Source organism: Cervus elaphus, chromosome 1 (genome assembly GCF_910594005.1).
Source record: "Cervus elaphus chromosome 1, mCerEla1.1, whole genome shotgun sequence".
Taxonomy (NCBI): Eukaryota; Metazoa; Chordata; class Mammalia; order Artiodactyla; family Cervidae; genus Cervus; species Cervus elaphus.
Window position 1 is genome coordinate 58,195,394 of NC_057815.1, and position 23,768 is coordinate 58,219,161.

Below are 23,768 nucleotides of genomic sequence, written 5' to 3' on the forward strand. Positions count from 1 at the left end.
ATAATCATTACTGAAGGAAATTGTGTCCATTTGGGTAAGAATCCATTTGTTTCTACATAAATGCTTGCTATTTAGGGCACGCAGGAAGCCCATAAAAACTTCTTCACTAAGATAAGCATAACTGTGTTTTCATAAAGTGGGAGGATGCAGTGGTTTGAGTCCTTTACCAGCTGGAAGTAGTACTTGACAACCCTTCGACTTTAAATTAGTGTGAGAATAGAAATAAAGAAAGGACAATATAAATGTTCACACAAAGACATAACCTCTACAGAATCCGTGATTCATGATGTTGGTGCCACAGTCTTCAGCTTCCTTCTAGCTGCTCTATGCTCAAGCAAACGAGCTCTCACTTGGAAGTTGAACGTAGAAGGGAAGAGAGCAAAGCCACTGTGACCAACAGACTGGGTCCAAGGACAGGCTTTGACCCTCCTCCCAGTGAACTCCCTAGATGGTCCTGCAGAACCCCAGGGGTTCTGCTGCACATCACCATGAGATCAACCCAGGAGTGAAACGAGCCAGGAAGACATTTGGATCTCAGATAGCCTGGACTCAAATCTTAGTTCTGTCATTTACCAGCACTATAGCTCAGGTGGCAAAAATAATGTCAATAGTAATATCAACAAAACCAAGGTAATTTAGACCTGGTGAGCACTTACTAGGTAACAGGCACTATTCTAACTGCCTTCTTTACCTTAATTTAATCCTCCCAATAACATGAGATGGCGCTGTTATTACCATTGTCTATACACGATGAGGAAACTGAGGCTCAAGGGGATCAAGCAATTTGCCCAAAGACTCCACAGCCAGTAATAAGTGGCTGAGCTGGGATTTGAACTCCAACAGTCTAACTGCAGTTTACATTAATAACCACAAAAATCCCTAAGCTCCTTGGCCCAGTCAACTTGAAAATGAGGGTGGCTTTAATAATCTTGAGGAAAAGTATCCCACACAAAAGTATTCAATAATTATTACTCTTTTCATCGCAAATGGCATAGAACATATGCCCTCCAGACACTCGCTAATAACCTCAGTGTTGAATTATCTGCCAAATAGCTCCTGTCAAATGTCTGGGTGAGCCAATTACTGCTTAAGAGATGGCTCACAGGACATGCTAACCACAGAGTCTTCAAAAAAAAAAAAAATTAGTGATTTATTATTCCACAAGAATGAGCCAAAGACACAAGAGAGAAAATAATCAATGAAGTTCAGCATGCAGACAGACAGGGGATAGGTACAGAAACCAGTAACTGCCGCCTAATAAATGCAAAGGGGAGCTTATTCACAAAAGTAAATCAAATACACATGGGACCCAAACATCTATTAAACACGTATTCTGTGTTGCACTGGAGATGCAGCAGCAAAGCCTCTGCTGTCACAGAGCTTACATTCTGGGGCAGGAGGCAGATAATAAACAGACGAATATGAACCTCATGGGTCAGATGGTAGTAAGTGCTATAAAGAAATAAAAACAGGATGGGAGGATGGGGGAGGGGATGTAGGGATGCTACCTGAGAGAGTGTCAGGGAAGGCCTCTGCATGGTGACATTTCAGCAGAGATCTGACCTCAGTGTACTTGGAGAGCATTACAGCAGAGGGACAGCAAGCACACAGGCCCTGAGACAGCCTATGCTAAAGCGAGACAAGCCAGATGGAAGGTGTAGGAGGTGCAGCCACACAGGCAGCCAAAGGCCAAATCGCATACAGCACTGTTGCTTATAATCGGGACTTTAGATGTTTATCCTAAAGTGCGAAGCCATTGAAGAGTTGTGGGGAGAGGGGTGTGATCTGATTCCTCTGCTGCTCTGTGGAAGACAGTCTACAAGGGGGCAAGAGCAGAGCAGAGCCCCCTCAGAGACTGCATTAATCTTGTAGACCCCAGGCGAGCCTAAGAGGCATGCACAAGCCTTAGCTAGACAATGAAAACCATAGCACACAAATGGGTGAAATAAGGACCTGAATAAATGAGAACTCAATTTATCAAGAGCTGACATTTTATGGTGCTTACTATATGGCAGGCTACGTGTTAAGCCCTTACATGTATAAGCGCAGCAACCTTCTTAGGCGGGTTCTATTATTATACCCATTTTAAATATGAGGAAGCTGAAGCACATATCATGCAAGTAACTTGATTCAGAGCTAGGATTTGAAACAAGCAGTCTGGCTACAGGTGTTCCTCCAACCAAAGGACTCCTTGGAATGTTCTAGACCACCTCTCAGCAAAACTCTTGGATCTGTTCCAGAGACGCCCAGGGAGCCCTTCCAAAAGGAGTTTGCCAGGGTGGAGGCCTAACGAAGCAGGAGAAGGGGGGAGCACGCAATGCCAGAAGGGAACAAGGATGGGAGTCCTTGGTTCTGCTCCAGGAACCACACCCACTGCAGGAACCACACCCGACCAAGCCAAGGCCCCAAGTATTCAGACCCACAGTCCTCGCTCACAGACAGAGGGGACTGTGCCAGACGCTTCGTCATTTCAGGGGTGTCTTCACGGGGAACTTCAGAGGCAGGAGGAGGAAGTGACCCCACACAGGCTGCCTTCTTTAGGAGGTGTCCCACGCACCTGTCCCAGCTGTCTAAGAGCTCTGCCTGCTCTAGGGGCTCTCACAGTCTCCTTCTTGCCCCTGGGCCGGGGGCTCGGCAGTGCTGACCACCTGAGTTAGTCTGAGAGCCTGACTCTGTGACTCTGATCACGATGCACAGGAAACTTCCGGGGGAGACTCTCTGAAAAGACTGCCAGGAAACCCACACTGTTGGTCACCTCCTCTCAGTAGGGCTTCCGGGACCCTAACCTGGAGCAGGACATCCCAGTCTCCAGAGTCTCTGAAAACCCGGATGTTGGTTGGCCTCCTGAGGACCCTTTCTGTTCACTGAGAAATTAAGAGCCTGACAGATGACAGCTGGAACGTGTAACGGTGCACCACAACACGCAGAAGTTTCAAGACACAGAACACCTACCTCCTCTGCCCCAGGCGCAAACACCCAGAACCCTCAGTGCCTTGGGTGTCTCTCTGCAGGATGGAAGGACAGACAGCAGGCAATGTCAGGTGCGCTGTGCACGCCCTGGGTTCTAGTTACACTCAGCCCAAACATGCCTCCTGCAGCCATAACTCCACACAACGAGGAGCAAAGTCCCAAAGAAATGCCCAGTCGGCAAATAAGGTCACTGACTTGTATCAGGTAAGGACAGAAAGAAGGCCTGTGGCCTGCAGAGAAAAATTTCCAATGACAGGCTTGTTCCAATCAGTATGGGCTTTAGTTGTCCCCCATCAAGGAGTTAATCAGCCCAAACAGCCCACTGCAGTCCTTTCCAATTAAACAGCTTTGCTGGATCTTTTCAAGAGAATGTTCCTAACTGCTTTGTACAAACATGAAGCCAAACAGTTGCAATAATATGGCATAAAGAACATTCTTCAGGTGATTAAGTGAATCAATATCAAACCAGTTCCTGACAGACATACTGGAGACCAGCCAGGGAAGGGAAATGACACCGGTGTCAGAGGGCAAAGTCTACAAGACTGCAAGTTTCAGCTTGACTGAAACCATGCTGTACTCTGAAAACTTCACGATAAAATCAGTGCCAGCCACTGCACCTGTTGCAGCCAGGATCAAAGTGGGACAGTTATTCATGTGCTAATATATGGCGCAGCTGCAATCTCAGCAGAGACCTAGACCCTTACCAGCTATCAGAGAGTCTGAGTTTGCCCTGTTAAAAAAGAGCGCACACACAGTAACATAAAAGAAATCCAACAGCGGCCTTGTCTCTGCACCCAAAAGAGAAGTCCAATGAGAGGAAAATGTTTCTCAGTGTGGAGGTCTCCAGGACCCCTGAGCATACCTGCGATGATGCCGTCCATTTGCTCCAGGGCAGCTTCTAGCACGTGACTGGCGTCAGAAGCCATGAGTCCTTTTCTGTCCTTTGTCTCCTCCTACTGAAAATTCAAACACAGCACATGTATTTCATGTTACATACCCAAGACCACTGAGCCCTCTCATTCCACCATGGAAACCGCACTCTCATAGGAACCTGAGTAGCCCACAGTGGGTTTCTGCCACCTCCCAGCACGGGTACTCCATGAATCTTTAGCAGGTGATCCCACTTGCTTCTGTCATGAAAAGCCACTGGGGCTCTCCAGGGTCGCCTGCAGCAGCGAGGCAGCAATTGCCACTGCCACCATCATCACAGTCCCGGCTCCAGAAGCTGCAGCCACCCTGGGGAAGGCTCGAGGCTCCCCTAGGGCTGCAGAAGGCACACAGCTAGCGAGAACTCCATCAGGACGTGCCCTGCAGCCCTGGGTCACAGCAGGCATTTGCGGTCTTATACCCGCATCTGTCCCACTCCTGGGGTGCTCCCCTACAGCAGGTGTGATCCAGGCTGAGAGGCCTCAGCTGCCACTTTCACTTCTCATGTGGGCCTGTGGGCCCCGTCTAGGAAGGTTTCAGGCACACTGTTGTGGGGAGAGCACGGTCTCTTACTATTTTAGTCCTTCCTACTCCACCCAGGACCACTCAAGGCGCAGAATCCCATCTGCTCAGCGTGGAAGAATTTCTCCAAAAATACACTGTCTAGCCACTCCTCTGATGCTGAGCCTCCCTTCTAACGAGAGAGGTGGCAATTGGTTCCATCTCCAGACAACTCTGCCTCTCATCAAGGTCTTTAAGCGAAACTGTCTTCCTGCAGCCTTGCCTCATTTTTCTCGCTTCCCACCCCCTCCCTGGGTGTCAGGCAGAGACAAGAGCAGTTGTAATCCTGAGACTTAACTCGCATCTGTAAACTGGAGGCAGGTGCTATTGTTTGTCTGCTCATTCAGCAGAGCCCACAAGTGTGCCCAATGGGCCTAAGTGCTGCGGAGAAGAGAGGCAGGGCTCCTAGATCCAAGGGTGGATAGTGCAGGTCAGGCAACATATCTGTTGCTCCTTTCCCCCACAGAGTTACATCTTCAGAGTGAAGAGAGGAACTTGAGCAACCACAGGAAAGTGGTTTGGAGAGGGTGTGGATAAGAATGTCAAGACCACAAAGAACCATGCTGGACGGCACCAGGCAGGAACAGTTAAATACCCTGGGTTCAAAGCTGGCCCTGCCATTTCCTGTGTGATCTCTGAACCTCAGGATCTTCTTCTGCAACGTGGGGAGGATGGCAGTACCAGACTCACAGGGTTGATGTCATAGTTAAATGAGTAATTAACATTTCATTAACAATGCAGGTCTTGCATGCAGTAAGGGCTCAATAAACCTTAGCCATTTTTAAATGACGTATTTTTGCCAGGACAGCTCACAGGATGAGGGGCTTTAAAGTGGGTCAGCTTTAGGGAGGGAGGGGAAACCTAGGTAAGTCCAAGCGGCTGGCCCTGTTGGGGCGGTAGGCACAGCAAATCAAGGCAAACCTGTTGGAGGGGGGAGGGGGAGGGCTCAGAGTCACAAGGGCAAAGGCCACGAAAGGGTCAGAAATGCAAGAACCAGGGTGCAGTCAGCTCAGGGGAGTGAGAATGGGGGCTCGTGGAGGGGTTGGGAGCCTCCCTGGCACCTCGGGGCGTGGCAGGAGCCAGGCAGGCCACAGCAAGGAGCAGCCAGGTGGCTCAGAGCACATGTGAATGTAGGTCTCAGGGTCTGAGTGGAAGCGAGGCTGGGGGGTTGGGGTTGGAGAAGAGGCAGCAGGAAAAGGGGAGGAGAGAAGAGAGCCGGTCTCAGCACCTTCACCTGCTTAGCCATACAGATAGTACAAGTGTGAAATCCATCCTACCCTCCAAGGCCTCCCCAACCGCTCCCAGGAAGAAAGCCAAAGTCCATACCATGACCTGCAGAAGCAGCTCGGCAGGATCTGGCCGGGACAACCCCACAAGGCCCACCCCCTTGACCGTCCTGCTTTGGCAGCCTCAGGCCCTGTCCACTCCCCCAGCACTCCGAGCCCCTCTGCCTCCCCTGAAACTGTGCACCTACCATTGCTCTGCCCTGAGATCACCTTCCCGGGTCTCTGCACGGCAGATCCATCCTCATCCTTCAGGCCTCAGCTCTGAAGTCTCTTCTCAGAGACGCCTTCCTTGCACACCTGCATCTAAAGCAGCCCCTTGGCAGCACAGCGGTTCCAAAGTATCTCATCCATCTATGTTTCCTCTTTGATTGGCCTTGCAAACCCTCTGCGTGGAAGCTGGTGACCCTGTCTGCCTGGCTCACCCCTGTGTGCCCAGCAGAGTGACTAGCCCAAGGAAACTTAAGAGTAAATAGTTGTGAATAAATGATGGATCTGTATGGCCAACACTGCCTAAACCCTACTGTGCTGGGTACTGGGGGCGGAGGGGACATTGATGAATCAGACCTCAACCCTATTCCCTCAGACCATGCAGTGTAGTAGAGAAGACAGAATTAGGAATAATTAGGATGCAATGTGGGGTATGCTGATTGAGGCTGGTATGCAGTTTCCCTGGTCTGTAACGGCTGAGAAGGAACTTTCTCAGCAGGTAAGGGTGAGTCCAGGCAGAGGGGGGCAGTGTGTGAAAGGCAAGGAAGCGTGTAAAGACAAGATGTAGGTGGCAAACGTCAAAACAGTTGGCGAGATTATATAGGAGCACCCAGCTGCTCGCTATGAGTCAAAGCCCTCCATGGGATCTACGTAAGCGTGACTAGGGCAATTCAACAAGAGGAGCTTTGGAATCACACCCACAGCATCAGGGATCTGGATGCGCACTCGGCAGCTCAAGTGGCCTCAGATGTAAACTTGAGCGGCATTTTTTAAGAGGACCTTGTATTTCAGCAGACTGGCTCCGTTGGGGGTCTCAGTCCTGGGGTGCAAGGTGAGAGGTCAGTTAGAAAGTGCCAAGCGCAGAGGGCCCAGTTAGGACACCTGCAACAGAAGGGCCATAAAAACGACCCACGGGCCCTCTGCCCAAGGATGAGTTTGTACTTGGCAGGTGGCAAGTTGGGTGGACCCGTGGGAGCTGGCAAGAAGTGAAACATGAGTCAAAGGTGTATCATCTTTACGGTCCAGAACCTGGGCCAGTAAGACTGGGAGCGCTCAGGAGCCGGAACCTGCTTTGGGCAACTGATGAGCTCAGTCCTGGGTCTGAGGTGATGGCAGGATGCAGGGAGAACAGGCTCTGCCAGCCCCTGTGAGGAGTCAGTGGTGTGGGGTACCGGGGGACCCACTGAAGGGCCAAACACACCACAGGAGTGATGCCTCCAGGCCCATCTGTGAACACAGACACTGACTGAACAGGGAAGCCATGACTCCATTTGCCAACCATTCCCATTCTGGCAGCCTCAGTCATTTTCTCCCCTCACCAGTTTCGAGCTCCCCATCAGTAACACACCCTGGGACAGACCCTGCTCTCACGGAATTGGGGGTCTCGGAAGCAAACGTGTCATCCAGTTGAATTTGGTGTGTCTGTTCATCCCCACGGTGACACAGCATCTCCCAAGGGTTCGTTGGGGTTCAACCTGGGTTCGTCGGGGATGTGGGGGTTATGTGCACAGAGACCAGCAGCTGCCTGTGAGGAGGACCCCACGGAGAAGCAAGGTGAAGAGGGTGCACAGGGAAGAGGCAGAAACCCCAGGGCTGAGAAAGAGAGCAGGATCCAGGGGGATCCTACACCAATGGGGTAAGTAACGCAGGACAGCCCCCAAGCAGGTGGTGGGGAGGGGAAGTGAAATCGTGTTCTCCACCCATGAGAACGGGCTGCGACAGCCACTCAGGCTGGACGGCAGAGGCACTGATGGTATGCCCTGAGGACTCGAAGGCACCCCCACAAGCCCAAGAAAGAGAGGTGCAGGCAGAGGGGGACACAGTGCTCTTAACACCATCTACGGTCTAGTGACAGTAGTTAAATCAGTCAAAAGCCGTTTTCTCTCTGGACACTTGGACTATTAACAGAGCCCTGCATTTGACCCTGATGAGCAGGCAGTCTTCTCACGCCAAGAAATTGGCTCACACCGAGCTACAGAGATAAGGTAAGGAATGTTGTTTAATAAAAGGTGTGGTCCATTGCTCATGCATCCTTCTCTTCCCCCACAGGCCTCTCTAGATGCTGTCATCCTCCTACCTGTCATGGTGCCCGATGTTGGGCTCCCCTCAACAGACCCTCCTGTCTGCTACCAGCCAGGGAGAAACCAACCCTGCACCTGTGAGTCCAGCTGTGACATATGTCAGAGTCAAGTGATCTGCGCCACACAAAGGCCTGTTTGGCACTTTGAACTTGAATAAGGGGCAGGGTTAGGTGACGTTTAGAAAGTGAGCCACAATTAGCCACCCAACACCTGGTGGCCTCTAAGGCAGTTACTTAGATACGGTATTAAATACCTTTGTGTTCAGCAAAGGAAGATCAGAAGTAGGCAGGAACAGCTGACTAAGGTAAGGCTTGAGCAAGTAAATCTTAACTTGTCTCCATCCAGGCTGAAATGCAAGCTGCACGTCCATGTAGTAAACCACTTTTCTCTCAGTAAAGGTGGTTAGAGATGCCAAGTGTTTTGGGCAGGCTCAGAGTGTCCCGCATGGAGGATCAGGAATAGGTCTAGAGGCCTGGTCCCTCCAGGGTCTGCTGACTCCTCACAGCGGCAGCCAGATAGGCTCCAGCATCCCTGTACAAAGCAAGACCCGGGGGGGACCCTCAGCCAAGAATCCACCACTACTGAACTCAGATTCATCTCAGACCTCTCTGGCCCTCAGTGGCCAACAGGTGGTAAAGAAGTATCACCACATACTTTGTGGTTTATCGCCACAAACCGGAGAATTTCCCCACAATTTACTGGTCATCCATAAACCACACTGACTGGCTCTTCAAATGGTCATTTAAAGGAATACCTGTTTTTAGTCCTCAGCTGAAGAGACAGCTTCTTAAAAGTATATGGGAAACTTCTTTCTTTGGGATAATAGAGCAAGAAGCCATTTTTAGCATTAAAAAATAACAATAACAATAAAGATGAAGGATGATATACAAAGACAGTTGATGGCAGTGCCTACATTCTCTAACATCCCATATCAACCAAGATTAACGTTCTTTTTAAAGGACAAACAAGAAAGAACATAGGGTTTATAGCCTAACAGTCTTGAGTTAAAACCTGGGCTCTGCAGCATGATGACCATGGGCCTTTAGGCAGATTACTTAACCTCTCTGAGCCTCAACTGTCTCTTCCATAAAATCAGTATAAAACAGACACCATTGTTATGAGCGAAAGTAAACAAGAGACAGAGCTCAGAAAAATACAGGAGATTGAAGTCAAACATCTAATTTAGCTACCCACTGAAACAATAGCAGAGGAATTTATTTTGAAAGACATAAACCCACAAGGACATGGAGAATGTGATAAGAGACACAAGGGAGATGCCAGGGCAACAGCTATGCAGAAGCAGGAAAGGGCAGTTGGTCCATGTGGGAGGGCTTCCAAAAGCTCTAAGATTTCTTCAGTAATATGAAATTAATGGAATATCTAATGCATCTAAACAGCTTAAGAAATTTATTAAGTTGAAGAATTTAATTCCATGATAAGAAAATGTGAACCAAGCAATGACAAAAGAACTCTGAGAAAACCAAAAAGTAAAAATAATCTTAGTCCTTGCAACAAAACACCGCATACACGCGAATTTAACAGAAATGGCACTGACAGGATGTGGGGATGAAAAAGTGCTTGTGAGTGATGGAAACAAGACTGGAGAGACAGCTGATTCATCTTCCAGGGTGGGAATTCAGAAGTCACCTAGATAATGACAACTGAAAAAAGAATAAAGTAGCAGAACAAGCATTTTTTCTAGTAACATGGATAAAAATACTAGGAGTTTGAAGTGGCTCCATCTGAGGAAGAGCAATAGGGGTGAGTAGATGGGGAAATGGCCACTTTAACAAATCGTATACGATTATTTGAGCCTTCACATTGTGCTTATATATAGTAGTGATTAAAAAAAAAATCAGAAGGATTAAGAGAGATAATGTGCGTGGTGTGCCTGGCACAGAGTCAAGATTTGATTACTGGGTGCTCATTTCTCCTTGTAGCTACTATATATCAGGCAAGTGTCTGTAGCTGCCTGCTAAGAGTTTATCCAACATTCTCTCACTTAATCCCCACGTGCCACTTAGGAATTATTCTCCCCCTTTACAGACAGACAAAGCAAAGTGCGTGAGGATTCGCCCTGTTCTTCCTCCCTTCCTTCCACTTTTCCTTTGAGGCGGGAACCCACCTAGTCGAGGGCTTTGAGCACAGGAGGGTCTAACTTACCTTTTAAAAGGATTACTTTGGCTGCTGCTTGAACTGGGGGTGGGGGGGGGGGAGCTGAAGGGGTGGGGAGGGGTGCAGCAGTGAACACAAGAAAACCAGGCAAGAGATAAAGGTAGCTTGGACCGTAATGCTTGTGGTAAATGTTCTGATCCTTAAAATATGTTGAGGGCAAAGCTTGTAAACTCTACTGATAGGCTAGGCGTGGGCAGGAGAAAGTAAAACCCCAGGCTTTTGCCCTGAGCTTCTGGGAGAGTGGGGAGAATTGCAGGAGCAACAATGCTGGAGGGGGTGGGGTGGGAAGGGTGTGAAATTAGGAGGTTAGTTTTGGAAATATTCAGTTTAAGCTGCCCAGGGACACCTAGACAGAGATGCTGAGTATAGTAGCCATTTGGAAATTCAAGGTATTTGGAGAAATCTGGACTGGAGATATTCTGGGAACTGTCTGCATAAAGGCAGTATTTAAACAACCACAGGAAGTAACTTATAAAGTAGTGTAAGACCAAAAAAAAAAAAAAGAGTCTCCAGGACTCTGAAACACTCCAAATAAATGTGCAGTCAAGGAGGAGAACCAATGATAGGGATGGAGGAGGAGCAGCCAGGAGAACTGAGACGGGGTGCACTATAAACCATGTGAAAAGTTCGCGGTGGAGACAAAACCAGGGATGCCAAGTGCTGCTGAGTCAGCCCAGAGGCCATCTTCTCTCCAGAGACTCGCTGGGGGTGATCTCACCTGCTCCACAACCTCACCTGCCCTGGCATTACCTCACCCTGGATGGCAAGAGCCTAACTGACTGCCCTGCCTCCAGACAGCCTCTCCACTCGCTCTGCACTGAAGGCTCACTGACTCAACGCTCCTCAAACCTTGGTGTTTGTTAGAAGCACCTGGAGAGTCAATGGCGCAAGAGGCCCAGGCTCCGGTAAGAAGAGGGCCAGGTGATCCTGAGACTGACCAAAGTTGATGGGCTGCAAACACAGCTCCCAACCGGGCACTTGACTGCTTGTGGAGAGTTTGAGGGGCCCACCACCAGCCAGGGTAGAATTATGCTTCTTACCAAGTTGATTCAACCTACTCAGCTGCAACTCTATGTGTCCATCATACACCATGGCAAACCTCAGCCCCATCCCAACCAATGTCTTACCATCAGCAGGCAGATTCTAAGCATTAACTGTCTGAATCCAGCAGCTTTCCAGCTTTTATGCCCATGCCGGCTAACTTTTCATCTTCTCTTTGAGCCAACTCTTCCAGAAAACCCTGTGTACAGTCAGGTCACTTGAGATGGCTCTTCTCTTGCTCTCTGTACATCTCTGCCCAACCAGTGCCTGCTTCACCCTTATCTTAAGTACAGGACTGACCTTCCTACGTACTTGCCCCAGGCCCCAGGTAATGATAGCTTATCAAAGGGATGGTGAGGGGCGTGTCCCTCTAGTGGTTTCCCGGTAACTAATGAGCCCACCTGACATCAATTCCCCCTATAATTAGTAATCTCTCTTTCTCCCGGGAGCAAAGACTGCCACCACGTCCTGTCTGCTGTCTGCTGTCCAGGGTAGGGTGTTGCTCCAGGACCTTGCTTCAGACATGTAAGCTACTCCATTAAACTACTCATGTTTGTATCTCTATTGTTGACTCTGGGCTCTTTCTTTCATCTTGAAGCTGGGCAAGCACAGGCCTTACAGGCTTACAAAATGCACCATGCTTAACCTGCTCACCTAAATGTGATCTCCCCATCTTTGATCTTGCAGGAAAAGGCCGAGAGCAGCTGTGCGCAGCCATCTCCCCGCAAGCCTCCCATGTGACTGGGCCCCTGAGAGCATCCCCCCTCCTGGCCTGGGAAATCCCATGGACAGCTGAGCCTGGCGGACTATAGTCCATGGGGTTACAAAGAGTTGGGCACGACTTAGCAACTGAACAACAAACATAAAACAGCGGGAAACTAAAGCCTGGGAGATTGTGGGGGCTTGGAGGAGGAGGTGGCCCATCCCCTTCCCCACACCTGACACCCACCTCCCCCCTTCTTGGCCTCACACTCAGAGGGCCCCAATACATAGGGTCTTCCCCAAACTGCCTCAGTGATGCCACCACAGTCTCCAAGCCAGAAACCCAGGGGTCATCCCTAGCCTTCCTGCCCCTCACCCACATCCAGTTGGTCACCATATCCAGTAAAGTCTCCTTCCTCACCCACTCTCTGATCTGTCCTCTCATCCTCACCTATCTGGCTTCAGGCCACATCGTCTCCCATCAGAATGGCTGCCATGTTTTCCTGGCTGGTTTTACTGCCTGCAGCCACACCCCCATGCCCGGCTCATCGTCCACATTGGGTCTTGCACAAATCTAACAATAGTACCTCAGCTCTTGTACAATAATTCACCTGCTTCCTGTCACCCAGGAAACCACCCAGAGAGGAAGTCAAGGACCCATGAGATAGTCAAGAGTGTGTGCTCTGTAGCCAGGCTTCCGTTTGAGCCCATTTTTTTCCCATCATGGGCCAGACCTTGGACAAGTTCCTAACATGCTGAGCTTATTTCCCTATTATAAAATGTAGGTGGAAACATACATGCGGTAGGATTGTGGACATTCCATGAGACAATGAGTGTGGAAGCCCTTTGCTTGTAACTGGGTGAGAGTTTACAACCACAGCAGTTAAAATTCCTGAGATACAACAGCCAGACTAGTTTTACCCCCACTGCTTTCACTCTAAGGCTTGCTCAGGATACAATGTTTTTGGCCAAGACCCCCTTCCCACCTGCTCCATTCCCTCTCCTCTTTCAAGGCCCAATTCCAGCATCATTGATTCCAGGATCCTCTCCTTCCCTCAGACATGTGACTGCCCAGGCTCAGTCCCCCCTCCACACTCATGCCAGACTCCCTCATAGAACTCTAGAGCACTAGCGATGTGGGGTCCTTCATCTGAGCAGTAGCTCCTAGTGGGCAGAGCCATGTCTCTGAGCCCAGAGTGGGGCCCAGCACCCGGCCCATAGCAGCCGGTCAGCTACTTTTGTTAGATGGATGAAGAGAACCATGCATCTGTCTGAGGAAGGCAGCTGGAGGCTGACCAGGAGCAAAATTCCTTTCTGTCTGTGTATCAGTGAAATAAGTTGTCTCCTTCCAAAATACAGCTGGACAGGGAAAGGATAGACATTCCCATTCCAGAAGGGAAAAAATGGAAGAAATAAAGGTCACTAGCCTTGACTGGAAGCTGAGAGGCTCCAGGGATGGCAGGCAAGTCTGCACACGGGACTCTGAGGCTGGCTGAGATCCTGTCCAGCCTTGAGGTTTTTGGCCCCAAGGGGACAGGCCTGATGGTGCAGAAAAGCATCACACCTGGCTGCAGGGCCATGGCAGGGCCCACAGACATCCATGTAGTATCAGGACCCAAGGACAAGGCCATGGCCAATAGTTTTCCACCAGGACAGAGGAGCCAGACACAGAGAGACATCCTGTCAGGACACTACAGGGGAGTTAGAGCAGGGCAGAGGGACCAGGATACTGAGAAAGCTGCCATCAGAACTGGTGGCTGCCTATCTGAGTCTAATAAAAGCAAAGAGGTGGAGCCTTGATTTCTTTTGTCAGTGAATAGAAGTTTAAACAGCCTAAGAAAAACTGCACAGGAGAAAATAAAAGAATGCCACTTAAGGTGAACAAGCACGTTTAACTTGTCCTCATCTAATCATGGTATCAGTCACTCTAATAACAAGCATTTGTTTAAAGCTTTTGGCTTCAGAAATGTTTTTCACACACAAGGCTTCTCATTCCCACCTAAACATCCCAGATCAGACTTTTCAGATTAGTGAGACAGTGGGCCCAGTGGGAGCCAAGATCCAACAGACTCACCAAAGGGTCCTAAACCTAGGTGCAGGCTGGTGGTGCCAGCTGGCAACAATGGACAGATGCAATATTTCTTGCCTAGTGTCTTTTCCCCACTGTACCAGGTTAGTGAGTTATGTGCACTGGGCATTCCCAGCCACTCCCTGTTGGGCAAGTTCCAAAAGATCCCTAAGAATATCTGCGCTGGAGCCCGGCTCTGCTGAACCCACAGGAAGGAGTCCTTTTGCTTTCTGGCCCTTCCATTTAAAGCCCTGCCCAGCTCCTGTCACATGTCACTGCTCCTCCAACAGCCTCCTTTGGCACATCTGAACCCAGATGCTTCCACTTAGCATTTACCCAAAAAGCACTCACCCTTCTCACCAAACCACAGCCCTATAAATAGGGCTGCATGATCCCAAACAGCTCTTCCACCAATGTGTCATAGGGGACTCAGTCCCAAAGCTGAACATGATTCTCTGAAGAAAGGAATGAACAGCACTGGGTACTGAACCTCACCTCCAGACACCAGAGTCTGACTCCCCTCGGCTTAGCTGTTCCCCAGACGCAGGACTGGCATGCTTCTCTTCCTTGGAATAGCAGGCTTCTTCAGAGAAACACCACCCCAAAGACAGGAGCATGAGACACCACGAGCCCCGCCCACAAGGAGGAGCAAGGGGCCTGGTTGGGAAACGGGTGTGAGACGGTGAGAGGTTGTGAGGCTCACACCCAGACAGCACGGCGGACTGACCAGGCTAAGGCACAGGGAAAGCTGACATTGAGTCTCCTTCAGTGCTTCTGCTTTACCTGCCTGACTGTTCTCACTTTCCATTTTCTACTCTTGACATTTCACCCCCAAGCTGGTCTTTTTCCCCAATTCAAGGATTTATTATTGTGGTAAAGAGGCCACAATAATCTCAGGGATCAAGGCCATGGGCCTTAAAGTGGGCCTGCCAACGAATGGCTTAGGCAGATCTCAAAGGACAAAGGATACAGGTACTCCATCAAGGAGAGGGATTGGGAGACCAGGTGATGAGGCAGGAATCTGAGCTTTTGGGAGGAGTGGGATGGATAGCTGGACAGTGTCCAGGGGGCAGAGCATCACCAAGCCCCCCACCAGTTTGGTTCTCAACACTGTGCTTAAGACAAGTACATCCTTGTATCCTCACTACAGCCACCCAGAGAAGTCGGGATGGGAGGTTCTTCTCCTTCCTGCCGAGAGTCTCAGAAGAGCCTGTCTGAGGGTGTCCCCTTCAAGGTTGGGATGTGAAGGATCATCCCAGACAACAAACACCTCCCTCACTGGAAGATGTAACTGAGATCATGGTGAGCCCCACACTGGCCAGCCACCATCCGTCAAATGATGGCAGTTCCCACCACGCTCGTGCAGTCTCCATCTAGCTGTAAAAGCCAGTCTGCAAGTTCACAGAGGGTTTCCTTCCTCCCTCCTACAGAGGCAGCAGCCCCTGTAAATAGACTGTGACATCATTATCTCATGTAATCTTCTTGGTAATATAGAATCCTGTGAGGGATGTAGTGCAGTTACCAGCCCCATGAACAAAAAAAGCATCTGAGATTACAAATATATTAAAACAGTGCCAAGGTCACACGGCTGAAGTTTACCCACAAGGTCCTGTTTTTCACCTAAGTCCGCACCTGCTCTCCTGGCCACACTGCCCTATCCTGCTGATTTGCTCAATGCAGTAAAGAGCTGGAAGATGGCAAAGTTGGTTTCCACGTCCAAACCAAAAGAGCTCAAACCACCTACAGACATGAGACTAATCACTGCTCTGTGATTATTCATGGGGACTCTGCCCATCGCCCACCTCCAACTCTGTTACAAGATAGTATCTTACCTGAGAAAAGACACACAGAAACAGTTCTCATAAAAATGTACGACCCCCCCCCCCCAAATCAATATATTATCTCTTTTGGATTATCTATTTAACAAATACTATTTTCCCCCCTTTCATCGGTGAAACACTGTGGTAGATACTATGAGAGGAAGAAAAAGTGAATTTAAGACTATGTGATTTTTCTCCCCCAGACCACAAATCTTTCATCTCTAATCCATGTCAATTAGACTATGAAGGCTTCGTGTAGAATTTGGCCTCTATCTGGGATCTGTGAGCCAAAGCTAACAAATTTTGTCTTTTGCCAATTTAGACTTCAGAAATTCATAAATTAATGGTCTAATTTTAAAGCAGCCATGGTATGCTTTTGTGAGAAGAAAAACATCATTTCCCTGAAATTCCCATCCTCTCTAAAATTAAGTTCAGATGGCAATTAACTGTGAAATGTCAATTCTCCAATGTCACTAGCTCAACAAGCAAGTTTGTATTAGTTTCAGACACAAGTAGAATTGCAAAAATCAGCCATTTCCTGAGCATCTAATGGACAATGAGGTTCACCTTGTCATCCATTCATTCAAGCTGATCGACATCCAAGGGGAAGGTCCTGGGTGCCTGGCACCATGGAGACCCTGGGGATTTCCAGGGAGAAAGACAGACAGACAGACACACACACACACACACAAAGCAACAACACAGCAGGAGGTGTGCTCCTGGGAGAGGGAAGTTCAGCAGGCTCACAGCAGGGCAGCAGCAGGAGGAAGGAAGGACCAGTGTAGTGTGGGAAATCCTAGAAGGCTTCGCGGAGGAAGTGAGATTTCTCCAGGTGGACTGCAGGCATTGGTGCAAATACATTGCAAGACTAAAGAGCATACCCTCAAGGTATGGGGAGGGATGGGTATACATGGAGCTCTGTGTAGCCAGAGAACAACTGGGGAAGAGTGGCAGCAAATGAGCCCAGGACTAGCCTGTGAAGGGCCCCTCACAGGATCTCACCCTGAAAACTTGGCCTTTATCCATCAGACATGGGGAACCACTGACAGGAGCTACCTAGATGCTGCCTGTTCTCCAACAATAATGCGGAAGCAAGCAAGGAATGGAGTACACCAAGACTGTATATTGCAACCCTGCTTATTTAACTCATATGCAGAGTACACCATGAGAACACCATGCAAAATGCCAGGCTGGATGAAGCACACGCTGGAATCAAGAATGCTGGGGGGAATATCAATAACCTCAGATATGCAGATGACACCACCCTAAATGGCAGAAAGCGAAGAGGAACTAAAGAGCCTCTTGATGACAGTGAAAGAGGAGACTGAAAAAGCTGGCTTAAAACTCAACATTAGAAAAACAAAGATTGTGGCATATGGTCCCATCACTTCATGGCAAACAGATGGGGAAACAATGGAAACAGTGACAGACTTTATTTTCTTGGGCTCCAAAATCACTGCAGATGGTAACTGCAGCGGCGAAATTAAAAGACACTTGCTCCTTGGGAGAAAAGCTATGACAAACCTAGAGAGTGCATTAAAAAGCAGAGACATCACTTTGCGGACAAAGGTGCGTATAGTCAAAGCTGTGGTTTTCCAGTAGTCTCGTACAGCTGTGAGAGTTGGACCATAAAGAAGACTTAGCACTGAAGAACTGATGCTTTCGAATTATGGTCCTGGAAAAGATGCTTGAAAGTCCCTTGGACAGCAAGGAGATCATCAAAGCGTCAATCCTAAAGGAAATCCACCCGAATATTCACTGGAAGGACTGATGCTGAAGCTGAAGCTCCAACATTTTGGCAACCCGATGAGAAGGGCCAACTCATTGGAAAAGACCCTAATGCTGGGAAAGATTGAGGGCAGGAGAAGAGCGGATGACAGAGGACGAGATGGTTGGATGGCATCACCGACTTAATGGATATGAACTTGAGCAAGCCCCGGGAGGTAGTGAAGGACAGGGAAGCCTGGCGTGCTGCAGTCAATGGGGTCACAAAGAGTCGGTCACAACTGAGTGACTGAAGAATAACAACGAAAGCAAGGACCTGGGGGAGGATCCTTCTCAGAGAAGCTCTCAGGGCTCAATGGAAGCCTCCTCCCAGAGTAAACCAGGCTATGGCAGCCTGGTCCCTCCCCTTCCCCACTTCAGGAATCCTCCAACACTCTCCCCAACTTCTCTGACTCACCTTCCCCTTCCACCACACCCTCATTCTGGACAGTGAGGATGGAGGCCTCCTACTCTGGCCCATTTGCAGTCAGCATACAGGACCATCCCCTAAATCTCTGCCTACCTCTCTCCTCCCACACCCCCAGCTATACCAAACCTGCTCCCCGGTTCACTCTGCGTTCCAGATGTGAAGGTGGGGGTGGAGGGGAAGAGTCAGGACAAGTCGTGATCAGAGAGGCAGAGTGAGCTGGAGAGCAGGTGTGTTTCCCCTTCCTCCTGCTCACCGACATGAAACCACGCTTATAGCTCCATCAGATACTCTTGCACCCGATCTTTAACCTCGAACTTCCTTCCTCTCAGACTCCTCTTGAGCAAATAGCCATGCATCTTTAGAAACGGGATCCCTCAATTCCTTTTCCACCTCAAACCTCCCCTGCGTCCCCTCTGACCCCCTAATCTGTCACCCCTGAGGCCCAACCTCTTAATTATTCCCTCTCTGGGCTGAATCCTCATCTCTACCCCGCTTCTGCTCTTTCCTCCTAAACCCTACACACATCAAAGCCTCTGCCACCCTAAAACACTTCCTCGGCCCCGCATCCCACAGCTACCATTTCATGCTCCTCTGCTTCGCTGCCAAGGAGCTCACCTCCCACTCCCTCCTTGATGAGATTTCCACTTTCGCGCCTGACGGGCTCTCTCATCAGTGAGGTTTTTCAGTTCGGATTTCCCCGAGGGGCAGTACACGCAGGGTAAGATTAAAGCACAAGCTGGAGAATCAGACTGCCTGGGTCAGAGTACCCGCTCCCGACCCTCACTGGCCACGTACAAGTCCTAGGGTAGGACGCCCGCTCTCTGGGCCTCCGCTTCCTCAGATAGAAGATGAGAAAAATAAAAATACTTCCTCAAAGGTGGTTGTGAAGGTTAAATGAGACCAGAGATCAGTCAGCATCGGCTGGGATCACCTTCCTTGGCAAACCCCAGGGACTCTCCTCCTTTGGCATTTGGGAACAACTGTTCTTGGGGTCCTTCCCTCACTGAATGTCCTGCACTTCAACTACACTCACTTCCCGGGGAGGGAGGCGGTGGGCAGTGGGGGGCTGATTCTTGTTTCCTTCTATGGTTTCCCCCTGGACAGACCATATTCCATCTCCATGGTTATAACTCATGTAACACTAGAACGTTCCCATAAGCTCCAGACCCAAATACCCAAATACTCACCAACTTTCTGGCTACATCTTAGCATTCCCCGAGATTCAGCATGATTGGAAACGCTCAGCATGGTCCTGCCCCTGCTTGAGAGCTCCGAGACTCCTGGAACTGCATACCCTGAACTTCTTGGGGTTCTCCCCTCCACCTCCCGCACCTTCAAACAGAGGCCACGTCCCTGGGCCTCGCTCTCTGAAGGGTGCACTTCTCCGTCTCAACCTTTCCACTCCAGCTGGCCCAGCTGGGGTTCAGGTATTTAGAACTAGACACTGGAGGGCCCCCTCTCACCCGAGCAGTACCTGGCCTCTCCCATGGCAGTTCAAGCTCAGGAGTCTGGCATCCAAGCCTGATCCCAAATTATCCTAGACATAAGGTAAGGTAAGGTGAAGTTGCTCAGTTGTGTCCGACTCTTTGCGACCCCACAGACTGTAGCCTACCAGGTTCTTCCATCCATGGGATTTTCCAGGCAAGAGTACTGGAGTGGGTTGCCATTTCCTTAGGACAGTAATAATAATGGCTGCCATTTGTTGAGCACTCACCCTGCTTTGAGTTAAGCATGTATATGGTACTTTTTATCTCAATAGTCAGAACTGTTACTATCCAAATTTTATAGACAAGGAAACTGAAGCTTGGAGACACTAACCACCATGGTCGAATCACACAACCAGGGAGCAGATGACATGGGATGTGAACCCAGGCAGTCTGATCTCAAGGTCATTTTCTTTTTTTTTCTTTGGCTGTGGTGTATGGCATGCAGGATCTTAGTTCCCCAACCAGGGATTGAACCCGCGTCCCCTCCGGTGGAAGCACAGAGTCCTATCCACTGGACTGCCAGAGAGTTCCCTGGAAGGTCATATTCTTAATCATTCTGCAGCACTTCCTCTCCAAGCCTGGTCACTTCCAACTACATCTTTCTGAATTCCTGATACTCCAGCCACAGGTGAGCACGCTCATTTTGCCATGCCCTTTCATGTTGTCCCCTCAAGCTAAAGCTCCTTTCTCCAGTCTGTCCAACAGAACTAATTTTTTAAGGTCCAGATGATTCTCCTTCCTCTAAGATAGCATTCCCACCACTACCTGTGCAAGAGAACTTTTGCAGAGACCCAGAGCACATGCTCACACCTTCATTCAGTTTCCATTTCGTGTTGCCATGGGGACAGCCAGTGGGAGGACCGTGCCAGTCTCTCTTTCCTGATCATTCTCACTGAGGGCAACTGAGTATCTGGTTGGGGGGAATGCAAGAGGGAACTGAGCCGTCCAGCCCAGCCTTATCCTTCCCTCTGTTTCCAGGGCCGCCTTGCCAGAGGGAAGTGGTCCAGGAAGATCCCACACGCTGTGAGCAACTAAGCCCATGAGCCATAACTACTCAAAGCTGTGTGCCCTAGAGCCTGCACTTCGCAAGGAAGAGTAGCTCCCACACGCTGCCACCACACAGCAACAAAGACTCAGCACAGCCAAAAATTAACAAATAAATAAACTTACCTTAAAAAAAAAAAAGATACACTGAGAGTGCTATGAGCCACATTCTCTAAACACCTTAATTAGCCCTGGAATTGATATCTTGGTCTCTAGTTGTCTGACTCTTGGTCTTATTTTTCAATTAATGCCAAACTCAGAGGGCATTTAAGTGTACACTTACCACACACACCTCCACCCTGACAACCAGGGTCACCTTCAGTGAAGGATGAAGCCACAGTGCCCACAGAAGGACTGGTCAGGGTTGGTCTGTGGCACAGATACACCATCTCTGGGGGTATGAGCAGTGATCACTACAAGGCAGCCCCACGGCAGCCTGGGGTGACATGCCACCACCCACAGGGTGCCCTCTCTCTGGGAGCCTGGCTCCCGAGCCACCTGCAGATGACCTTGTAATTCACTTTCCCAGCTGTGGTCATGCCAGGAAGGCGGTCTGGGAAAACAGGCATTCATAGTGGCCACTGGATGACATCGGCCAAAGCAAATAAGTCTGTCGGTGTCTGGTTTATAGCCCAGCTCTGTCAGTCTGGTCAGCGTGAATCAGACCCCAGGCCACAAGTAGGCTCCGATGAAAGGAAGATGAGGGAGGGTGTCTGACCCAGCACACCGACCTCCCACTCCATCCTCACCTCTGTTCTCTCTCCGGTCCACACCCACCTGTCCCCGTAGCAGACAGAACTCTATCTCACTGACAGAAGCCTCTGGTGGTAGGGAGCAGGTGGGGACTGTTTCCTCAGCCCCAGCACACACTGTTCAAAGACAGCTACCCTCTCAATTCCTCTCATGGCAGAGAAAATGGACACTCACACACACACATGTGCACACAAATTTAGGCCCCGGGAAGAACAAATGGACATCAAGTCATTTCACCACCTGGGCCTGATGGTAGACAGAGTCAGAGACATGCTGCAATGCAGCCTCAGCTTGAATACTTTCAAAAGTTTTATCTCAAAGATCACCCCATAAAAAAACAGAGCCAGTGAGAAGTTAGTGTTGACCCTGGGTTTTGGGTAAGCAGATTCATTAAACTATTCCTTCCACTTGTATGTATGTTTGAGGCTTTCTTTAAAGTAACACAAGTTTGTTTTCTTTAATCCACCACTTAGGGATCTGGACTTTTCCAGAGAGTGACATCAGATTCTACCTTCCCTTGCTGGGGACCAACAGAACTGAGATATGAACCTAAGTTCCTGACAATGCAGATAATGCTCCTTCTGCAGGACTGTTCAGCTTTCCTGAAAGTCCTCACGTCGGAGCAAACTCTCACCCACCACCATCCAGACCCTCACTGTCTCTTGTCTGGATTTCCAAAGCTGCTTTCCCTCAACTTCCTGCTTCTAGTTCAACCTTCTTCAACCCATCTTTCCCAGAGAAGGGAGGGTAAGTTTCCCAAAGCTCCTGATATTCCTCCTTGGCTCTCAGACCCTCATGGCTCTCCACTGTTTCAGAACAAAGCTGCATGCTGTAGCTCTGCCATCAAAGTTCTCAGAAAAGACCCACTTCCCCAGCTGCACTTCTCACCATGCTCTCCATCACTTGCTGTTGTTGAGTCACTCAATCATGTCTGACTCTTTTGTGACCCCATGGACTGTGGTCCATCCAACCAGCTCCTCTGTCCATGGGATTTTCCTGGCAAGAATACTGGAGTGGGTTGCCATTTCCTTCTCCAGGGGATCTTCCCAGACCCAGGGATCAAACCTGCATCTTCTGCATTGGCAGGAGGATTCTTTACCACTGAGCCACCTCTCAGTCACTTCCTACTCCCTCAATACAGAAAGATTTTCCTGTTTCTCTGTCTCCTCTGTTTGGGACGCTTTTCTCCATCTGAACATTCAAAACTCACCCATTTTAAGTCTTTATACAAATGCACCAACCTGAAGAAGCCCTTCCTGACACCCCTCCCCCAGGGCCCCAAGGTGCTAACTGCCTCCACTCTGCTCCTGACACAGCTGTACTCTCCTTTATCATCTCCCTTCTAGCTCTATTTATATGATTTCTCAATATATCTGGCTCCCCTTCCAAATTAAGATGCTTGAGAGCAAGGAGGATGTGCTATTCACTTGTCTCCTCTCAGAGAACCACAACCAGTATCCACTTCCTTACTTTCACCACACCTGAAGTCCCCCTCTTTGTGGTCTGATACACAGAGGCGAAAGCAGCTCTGCCATTAGAGGAACCTGGCCATGATTGGTGTTGGCGTGGGCGAACTGATGAATGCAATTATAGTCACAAAGCACCAATAGGAGAAGATGTAACTTCCCTTAATGGATGATAAAACCAGGCATTTCTCTTGATTCTATTATTCGAGAGTGCTAAGCAACAAGGAAATAAACAGATCTGAATTGGCAAGTTTTCTCTATCATCTAGAGTTTCAGGGCCTCATGCCTAACTTTCGCCTTCAGCCAGCTACCTCTTACGAACCTCCCAAGCTGCCTGGAGAGGAGCACAGGCCCCAGAATGTTGGCAGGCTCCTGGTAAATACTAATTGAATTAATCAACATTTATTCTGTATTTTGAAGCTTCATTTCAACATGTGTTAAAGAGTTTAGTTTTGAAACAATGCAATAGCTTTCCTTTTGTATATAAAAAGTTTAAACCAGTAGGAGACAACCAAAGATTTCCTTAAAGACAGGACATGTGCACCAGCAACAGCCTGGCTCCTACCTCGGTCAGTGGAGAAGGGGGCTCTCTCTGGAGGCCCAGCTAGAGAGTGTTAGTGGAGGATTAGCAACTCTGTCTTCCCTGGAGGTCTGAGGGGACGTGGAAATTGGGTGAAGACACCATCAAAACCCACTGCTGCCAGAGAGCAAGCATACGGGGAATAGTTTGGCCTGGACTGTTCTGGGCTGAGCCTTTGGATGAAGCCAATCACACTTCCTCCACTAGCTGGGCCGAGTCTACCTGTCTCTTCTGGTCCCTTGGCAGAACTGGCAGTGATGCCTCTCCAACCCTCATCATGACACCTGGCCTTGTTCACTGAGAATCTGGGAAACACCCTGTTATTGGGGACACCCTGGATTGTGTCCCCCTCTCCCAAACTCAGATGTTCAAGTCCTAACCCCTAGGATCTCAGAATGTGACTGTA

General features: G+C 49.4%; 1 protein-coding gene across 12 annotated transcripts in view; it reads right to left on the bottom strand.

Moving 5' to 3' along the window:
* Positions 1–23,768, bottom strand: part of PPFIBP2 (PPFIA binding protein 2) — a 161,860-nt gene that overhangs the window by 124,875 nt on the left and 13,217 nt on the right. For 10 of the 12 annotated variants that reach the window (XM_043904057.1, XM_043904023.1, XM_043904094.1 and 7 more), the window contains one exon: positions 3,833–3,926. In XM_043904057.1, coding sequence (XP_043759992.1) covers positions 3,833–3,896 — 64 coding nt within the window. In that variant the 5' untranslated portion in view covers positions 3,897–3,926. Of the gene's footprint in view, positions 1–3,832; positions 3,927–14,513; positions 14,533–23,768 lie in introns of those variants that run through there. The other 2 variants (XM_043904041.1, XM_043904032.1) reach the window with 2 other exon arrangements.